The sequence below is a fragment of the Clupea harengus genome, chromosome 8 (assembly GCF_900700415.2).
Source record: "Clupea harengus chromosome 8, Ch_v2.0.2, whole genome shotgun sequence".
In the NCBI taxonomy this organism is placed as follows: domain Eukaryota; kingdom Metazoa; phylum Chordata; class Actinopteri; order Clupeiformes; family Clupeidae; genus Clupea; species Clupea harengus.
The window spans coordinates 7,305,844-7,315,000 of NC_045159.1; the positions used below are offsets into that span (position 1 = coordinate 7,305,844).

The 9,157-nt window shown below is 42.4% G+C and overlaps 1 protein-coding gene across 9 annotated transcripts in view; it reads left to right on the top strand.

Moving 5' to 3' along the window:
• LOC105907393 (actin-binding LIM protein 3) overlaps positions 1-9,122 on the top strand; it is a 70,022-nt gene extending 60,900 nt beyond the window's left edge. For 7 of the 9 annotated variants that reach the window (XM_031571676.2, XM_031571670.2, XM_031571669.2 and 4 more), the window contains 6 exons: positions 2,440-2,469; positions 3,160-3,218; positions 3,617-3,677; positions 5,669-5,676; positions 6,335-6,415; positions 6,710-9,122. In XM_031571676.2, the coding sequence (XP_031427536.1) occupies positions 2,440-2,469; positions 3,160-3,218; positions 3,617-3,677; positions 5,669-5,676; positions 6,335-6,415; positions 6,710-6,823 (353 nt within the window). In that variant the 3' untranslated portion in view covers positions 6,824-9,122. Of the gene's footprint in view, positions 1-2,439; positions 2,470-3,159; positions 3,219-3,616; positions 3,678-5,668; positions 5,677-6,334; positions 6,416-6,599; positions 6,688-6,709 lie in introns of those variants that run through there. The other 2 variants (XM_031571673.2, XM_031571671.2) reach the window with 2 other exon arrangements.
• Positions 9,123-9,157: the final 35 nt, after the last annotated feature.

A 9,157-nucleotide genomic window follows, 5' to 3' on the forward strand; every position in this document is an offset into this window, starting at 1 on the left:
CAGTCGGGACAGTATGACTGCAGCTTGAAAAGGTTGTTTAATGTGCATGCAAATTATTTTTGAAGTGAAGCCAGAAATATAGGGACCTAATTTCAGGGCAATAACATGTTGTTAAGGTCAGAGGTTAGGGTTCTCTGAAATTAATGCAGGTGAATTAGAGTCTTGTTAGCACTGTACTTGTTAGCTAGTGACCCACCTGAAACTTTATTTGGATACAGTCAGTACATCACTACTACCTTAGCCCACTGACTTAATAAGATGACTCACTATATTACTACGTTCACTCACAGATCACTGTGTTTGGATAGAGCTTTCCATACGTTGTGCATCGGGTTTAAGGTGCTTATTATAGAATCTGAACAGAATGAGAGAAAGAACACCACTTCTCCCCATCTGTTGTTGTTTGTTGTTGTTGTCTTGTACAGTATGCGGGTTATGTAATCGCAGCAGAGATCCCGTTGGCATAGATAGAGACTCTAGCCAAAGAACGAGGCATGCTGTTACTTAAATGCCTACCCATGGCTCGCCATACTGGGCTGGAGTGAATGTCTTTGCGGCTGGGCTGTAGTCGTAGTTAGCTTTAGGACACGGTGGGGATTGATGTTCCCCTGTCTCTGCACCACAGGAGGCAGATGCTGTAGTACAAATTGACAGGGAGAGATAGTGTTGAGTAATGAGACTGTTTGTCCTTCCTGCTGTGAATGGCTCAGTCAGGGAAGCACAGGGCCAGGCTCTGGCTATTGGAGGACAGGGGACCATTGTGGAGGTAATCCCAACCCAACAACAGCAAAGGATGCATAGAACACGCTGACACTCACTCACTCACACACACACACACACACACACACACACACACATACACACACACACACACACACACACACACACACACATACATGCACATACACACTCCACATATCTACACACACACACACACACACTCCACATATCCACACACACACACACACACATGCACATACACACTCCACATATCCACACACACACACACACACACACACACACACATGCACATACACACTCCACACACACACACACATGCACATACACACTCCACACACACACACACACACACACACACACACACACACACACACACACACACGTGCATCCACATATATGCACGTATACACATCCCTGACCTTTGTTGGCTTCTTCTCTGATTGGTCTCCTTGCAAAGCAAGTGGGGGAGAAATATGACTGACTCTGACACTCCTCAATTTGACTCAGCGACCCACTGACCTCAACGAATCAGCGCCGTTCATCACCTTCTCCCTCGGTCTGGCCGTAAACACTGACCACAGGCGCGTGTCTTGCTTCCAGCACTAGTGTTATGTGAACTGAATGCATACCATGTCAGCTTGTGTCAAGGCAGAGCAAGACAGAATTGGACCCTGAAGGTATGGTTCCAGCCTGTAGAGTGAGGAGGTGTAGTTGTGTTGCAGGAGTGAGGAGGAGTGAGGAGGTGTAGTTGTGTTGCAGGAGTGAGGAGGTGTAGTTGTGTTGCAGGAGTGATCCACAGGCACAGGTGACGTCTCTGTGCACTCACGTCCTCTGCTCCACTCGGGCCTGATCAGTCATTCCCAGCCTGTGTCCCTGTCCATGAATTATGAAAGCTGCCTTGTTTTATGGATGCTGACATTACGTAGTCCTCCTGAGAACACAAAAACGAACCAAATGTCAAACATTAGTGGGCGGTCCACTGGACTTGGGAGCATAAAGTGTTGGGATTCTCTGTAGCAGTAGAAGCACAAGGCCTGGTTGAAAAACAGTAATGGAACTTTTTTTTATTTTCATTACAACTTACGTGTGGGAATAGTTCATTGAAATTGTTCCTCAGAAAGGACTCTTTTGAGTAACTGACGGGGTGAGAATTATCACCATTCCTTTTGCCAGAAATGTGGCAGTAGTAAAAAAGCATTAACACTTGAGAAGAAAGGCCTTAGCACATGTTAGATCATTTTGAGCTTCGAGACTTGAAGATGGTAGAAGTTGTGCAACACACCCATCCAGATGAAGTGCGTTAGTGTTAATGGCTTCCAGTTGTGCGTGTGTGTGTAACCCGGTTGCGAGGTTTCAGATGGAGGGTTGAGTAAACAGTTTAGGTGAAATCTCTGTAGCCCAGCTGTTTCTGTGACAGGCAGCCCTTATTCATGCTTGTGACCTTGACTTGACTAACACAGAAGCATGCCCCTGCCCTACCCTGCGCTGCGCCTTTTAAAGCAGGAATCATTATCAGGCCTGTAAAACAAGATGAAAGAGAACGGGCCTCGGGTTGCCTTGAGTGCCTCTTGCTCTGCCATTGGTTGCCTCTCCATCATCTCCACCTACCCCTTTTCCCCATCTTTCTCCATCTTTTCCTGTTCTGTTTTATTTTTTTGTTCTCTTCTGTCAACTGTCGCTCTCCTTTTTGTTCTGCAGCTCCAAGGTCTCACTACAGTGCAGATAGTGGTGAGTGACCCAGTGTCCTGTTTGCCCTCTGTTTGCCCTCTGACCTCTGACCTCCGTGCGTTTCTCTTCCTGTGTCAGGTGTGTGCATGGGCGCATGCTTGGAAAAGAACAGTTTGAAATGACCAGGACCTGTCCTTCCGTATTCTATTCTCATCCTCTACATGTCTGTCACTCATTAATCATTGATTTCATGTCATTAGCTATCCTGTTGTTGCATCCTAATCTGTGCCGGACAGGGAATATTTCAGACCTCTCTGCCGACGTAATCACTTGAATTGTCCTCGCAGACGTTGACAAAGCGTTTGTTTGTGCGTACAGGAGATAAACCAGTTGCTGTATCTCACATATTTTCTGCATGATGACCTGTGGTGTGATGTGTGAGCCCCTATTGTTCAGTCATCTCCCCTTTTATCTCTTTAAGAGCAGCTGGAGAGTGAGAGGGAAATATGTTTGCATCTTGGGCCCTCTGCTGGTTGTGATATGTATGTGCATGTGTGGTGTGTGTGCCATAACAGAAACTAACAGTGTCACCAGTCACTCTCGCACCTATTCACACCAAACACACACACACACACACACACACACACACACACACACACATTCATGTACAGGAACAGACACTTACATAGTGATACTCCGAAGGTTATGAACTCATAGCTTACTTGTTTGTGTGTGTGTTCTCTCTTGCAGACTCCTACATCTCCAAGTCGGCCTCTTTGCCAGGGTACGGCAGGAATGGCCTGAACAGGGTAAGAGTCCTAAGGGGGCACATAGATAGAATTAGTTGCGGGGGAGCGAAAGGCTTTCTTGGGCTATAAGCTTGCCCATAGTTTGGGAGGTGGGGGCTGATGAAAGTGCCTTTTTGTTTGCCAAGGCCTGTACACATCCAGACCTCCCACAGCGAGACAGTCATGGGGGTAACTCAAGGGTCCCCTCTCTTTTGTCTTTCCCGCTAGAGCCCCCGCCTCCCAAAATGTCAATGTGCAGCCGTGCTGGCGATAAACAGGCCTGAACTCCCTCTGCACTCTCTCCATGTTTATGCAGTAATGATGATAAATCAAGAGACGTTGCAACACAGTTCCACAGAAATGGAATTATTGTTATTATTGTTATTATTGATGTTGTTGATTTTGCTGTCTTTTTTCAGCCTCAGAGTGCTGACTATTACCAGTACGACAGCAGCAATGCTGTGAATTGGGGATGCAGAGGTGGGCTATGATGTCTCTGTATGATATTTTATGTTATGTGTATAGCTACTTCCCTTATGCCATAGCACCCTATATTGACTGTAAATTGGCCTTGGAGTGGCTCCACCTTGAGCTATTGTCAACATGTGAGGTTATAATACTAGCTTATAGGGAAAGAAGGACAAATACAAAAACTGGTTTATCTGTCTGTAGTCTTGCTTAGCTAGACATAATAACATATGTCTGGGGACAATCATGGGGAATTGAGTCTAAATGAACAATAATTAGTGTTTTATAAAGTAATAAAACTCGAACCCAATCCAATGCCTTATGGTAACATTTTAATACTTCGATAAAACTGTGAATGTGTTATGTGATAAACTATAACTTGCAGAGGCCTTCAGCTATGACATTTCTTTACTTGTATTATGAGTCTGTGTATGCTTACACTCGTTGCTAGGTAGGGATGAGAATTGATAAGAATTTAACGATTCCGATTCCATAACGATTATTTCTTATCGATTCGATTCCTTATCGATTCTCTTATCGATTATTTTTGGGCAAGGAAAAAAAAAGAGTACAAACGAGTTTATTTACATACATTTTCTTTTATATAATATTCTCTGAATAGACGATGCTCAGCATATACAGTATGTATGTATACATTTACATGTTTTAAATAACCAAAAACAAACCTAAGAATAGGTCAACAAACTCTCAAAGTAGGGTCCAGAGACCCATAGCCTAGGGATCCTTTTCCTTGATGGGGTGCCAGGGGGTCCCAACAAAGAAAATAAGTATTTGTTTTGACTATAATTCCAACCATAAGTAACAGAATGTATGACTGATTTGGTAATGGGTTTCATACATTTTTTGTAATAAAACATCTAAACTCAAAAATCTCATCAGATGGGGGAGCCTGGAAAATAGTCTTATCAAATAGGGATCCCTCCCTGGTCTAATTTGTGGCAGTTTAGGTGTCCTTGATATACCAGAGTTTGATTCACCTTGAACTAAAAATAAAACTGACATAAACAAAAAGTGAAAGCTGGTTTACACAATGAAACAAATGGCACTAACACAATAGACTGTTAGAGTTTACCTTCAATATTAACGTTATCTTCACTCCATAGCGCTAAAAAACGTGACATTCCTGCAAAGTTATTGCACGCAGTATGGACAAATGTTTCGGAGTAATGGTAGTGTGTCGTCGTCGTCCCCCCCCCCTTTGACGAAAGAGACGTTTTGCAAGCACTGCAAGTGGCCCAGTGGTCGTCTTTTTGCGTGAAATATAACCACACTTTTCAACGCCTCTGCCTAGACGCCATGTTGGCTGCAGTCTAAAACAAAACAAAGCTGCGTGCGCGTGACATACCTAAACTGCACTAACATCGATACCGGAATCAAAAAAAAAAAAATTCTAAAAATGAATAATTTTTTAAGGCATCTTTAGTGAAAAATTTATATTTATTCATTTATTTATTTTTTTTAAGTATTGATAGCGGAATCAAAAAGGATTTTGGCTAACGATTCCAAGGAATCGGTCCACTGGGAACCGGTTCTTAACAAGAACCGGTTCTCGATTCCCATCCCTATTGCTAGGCAACACTTTCAGCAAGCTAGTCTTGCAGAAATCGCACTTCCTGTTGCATGTAAGCATACACAGTCTCATAATAGAAGTAAATAAATCTCATAGCTAAAGGTAAAGGGTGAGGGCCTCTGCCAGTTACAGTTTATCACATAACACATTCACAGTTTTATCTAAGTATTCAAATGTTCCCACAGCTTTAGGAAGGTGGGGCGATTAGGAAAAGTGTAGCCACAAACACAAAACACCGAAGGTGATTGGAGCTTTTGTGAAGTTTTAGGTGGGCTGTACAAGTGAATAGGCCAACCTTGTTAGCTTGGGCTCTTTTTGATCTCAATATTAACATTTCTGTGTTGTCACATCTGACCCTTCAAGCCTAATGTCCCAGAAAATTAATTATCTCTCTTTTCCTTTTTCTTTTCAGACTACAAGGTAAATGCCAATGCAGTCCAACGCCCAAAGCCTTCAGGTGGCATCCACATTTCTTCACATTGCCATTTCAGCAACACAACTGTAATGTTTATCAGTGCACGCCAAGTGTACGCCTGAGGAAGTGACAGCCTATGTGTGTGACACTGTGTTGCGCTGAGGAAGTCTCATCTGCTGACAGTGCGCTTCGTGTCAGGGGACACTTCCTACTGTCAGGCCCACAGGAAGCGAGGCGCTCTCAGCTCTCTGAGATAAGAACCACAGGCTGTGGGTGGGTGCGGTTGGACTTCCAGCGCACTCTCGCTCCGAGGTGCTTTAGGATATGGTTCAAAAGAACCCAGGTGACTCAGACAGGGGCAACTTCCTGATGGGTCAGTGAGTGTCATGGTATGCCTTTGACTATCACCCTTGGCAGACACTCCGTGAATGAAAGGTCACATTACCATAGTAGGTGACCCGGGGCTTGAGGGGAATGGCTCTTCTGTGGTTTGTTCACTCCTGTGTATCATCGTCCTGTTTTATTTCCATTGACAAAATCAAATTAATTCTCCCTTAAGCACTTTCATTCCCGTATACTTCTCCCTTGTTTCCTTCAGATATATATTCGTATAAGTACGTAGGTCCGCTTCATTCAAATCTCCTTCTCTCTCACTTCCTGCAGATATATCCGTATGAAACTCTCATAGTGACCATGAGGGGGCGCAACCAGCTGCCCAGTGATGTAGACAGGACAATGTTAGAGGTGAGTCTGCACTGGGAAGTAGGGTTAGTGATGGCATAAGACCGATGGGATAAGACCTGACTGACAGTTTTCTTAAATGGTTGTGTGTGTGTGTGTGTGTGTGTGTGTGTGTGTGTTTGTGTGTGTGTGTGTGTGTGTGTGTGTGTGTGTGTGAGTGTCATCTCACTTTACTTATTACCACAAGGTGAACAAACAGTTCACACCATCTGATGCCTGAAGACCTTGCAGTACTATCTGACTGTGGAATTTTCCACCTCTGCTCAACCCATCATGTGTGGACCCTCTCATTCACAGCGCCATCTGTCTCCCGAGGAGTTCTACCAAGTGTTCGGGATGTCAGTGGCGGACTTTGATCGACTGGCACTGTGGAAAAAAAATGAGCTGAAGAAACACGTGCGTCTGTTCTGAGAGCTTACGCTCGCACTCCTCAGTCTCGCTCTGGACACGGTTGAGGGAAGGACCGTCAAAATGGGCCTTGCCACACCAAACCCCTCTCGGTACCAGTACTCAGTACCAGCATCAGAGTTTGACTGCTTGACACAGACACGGCCCATGGCACTATAGACCCCCAGAGGAGGTTCTGAGACACTTAGGGAAGCGCAGGGAGTTGGGGGAGAGGGGGGTGGTTGAGCTGCTGCTTGCTCCTTTTGAGCCACATGCACTAAGATGGATAGACTTAGAGACTATAGAATTCACTGAAGAGGCCACAGATGCTTTCAGTATTTCTGGATGTTTTGTGTGTGTGTGTGTGTCTGTGTGGTTGTGTGCACGTGTGTGTGTGTGTGTGTGTGTGGTTGTGTGCGCGTGTGTGCATGCGTGTGTGTGTGTGTGTGTATCACCCCACACTACACAGCAAGCTCAGTTGCAAGTTAAGAGTGATTGAAAGTTGCCTTAAAATTATCACTGAGTGTTAGCTAAGAACACCAGCAGCTGTGGAATCAGAATGTTTATATCAGCTGAACAACTTCAGTGTGATTGAGACTGCTTGGAGATGAGGGATGGAGCAATGAGACAGTCCATCAGCACTGTGTGACACGACAGGTTAACACAGGAGAGAGTGTTCTATGATGCTATATTTCACTTACAAGAGTTTAGTTTGAACTTAATGAATGGATTGATTGATACATTTACTGTGTTTGAAAAAGGAGTGATTTTTTTTTTTGTTCAATTGCAAACCAAAGTACTGGTAAATCAAACATATTAAAATGTTATTTTCTGTTTACTTATTCTTTGTTTGTCCAAGCCCTAAACTTAATGTATACAATTTGAGTTAGTCAACTCACTGACACATATGGATCCAAAGAATGTGTTTTTGACATAACTGCATAAACAAATAAAATGGAACAAAAGGAATGATACATTTTACATTTCAGAAAGGTTGAAATAATGGTAACTACTTATCCTTTTTGGAAGAGAAATTAAGCAGTGGACAGGTATGGATAATAATTTTAATATCCTCCTAATTGCAAAAGAGAACAACTCATATGGAGTACACAAGTTGTCTTAATTATTTACAAGAGTAAAATTGCAAGTTTCATTTAAAAAAAACTGCCATAGGTATAAATGTGTGCTCTGCTTGGCACTATTATTTGTAGCATTTCGAGAAACTGGCTAAATTGATCTGTAATTTGAAATTATGTTTCTCTTCTCTTTTTGTATCTTTCAGTGAAAAACAACTGATTGGCTTAGCTTGTAATGGCTTTGAGCAGACCGAATTCTGAAACTGAGATGAAACTAGAAAAGTACAGGATGGGAGTTGTGAGGTTTGAGTGAAATCTGTGGGATTATTTCATTGAGACTGAATGGAGTGAATTCTGTGGGATTATTGCATTGAGACTGAATGGAGTGAAATGTTTTGGAGGTTTGTGGAAAACACATAAAAACCTAAATTGTTCAAAAAGAGTAACTAGTATGTGAGATGAACAGTATGTAAAACCAAGTCATTTTAGTTGTGCTGAACACTGGTGCATTTTTCAGCACAGTGAATGAACAACTGACTAAATGCCTGAAATGACACTGTAGTGTTCGGTGCTACAGACGTAGATTATACCCTGAGAAAGTCTATCTAGTCTATCTTTGGTTAATGAAATGTAGAATATAGGGACAGGCTTAGTGCAGATCTCTTTCCTTTACAGGGGTTGTGTCAGTGTGGTTGCAATGGGACGTTGTGGAATAAGTATCATTTTGCCAAGCATACACTTCGAGCAATGTCATTTAGGGTGCAGAGCAAATTCAATGTCAATTTTGAATTTTGTCTGTGCAATAATAATGGATTTTTTCTTTGTTTGTTTTCAAGTAATCACATTGCACATTAGCCAAGTTTTCGGATATGGTAAAGTCTTTATTGTCTTTATATAACAAACAGAAAAGGCTTAAAGCTGTTCAGGATTTCTATCATCTACAGTATGATTACTAACTGCCATGTTTGTTTGTTTTTTTATGGTAAATCATTGTATTTCATTCACAAGGCGCCCCCACAGCACTAAAACTTGCAGTGAAATTGCTCACACCTTTTGTAGGTGATAGCATTGTTGAGGAGAGATGCCATGAACACAAAACAACTGTTAGAACATTTTTAAACTGGTTTCATTTTGTAACTGTACAACAATCAGCTAATAGTTAATTTAAAATCGGTAAGACATCAGAACAAATTGTGTACATGTATATATTTTATTTAAATAAAATGTGTTTTCATGTCTAAAAATAATTCCTGTGTGGAGATGTTTTTTATTGGTTTATTGT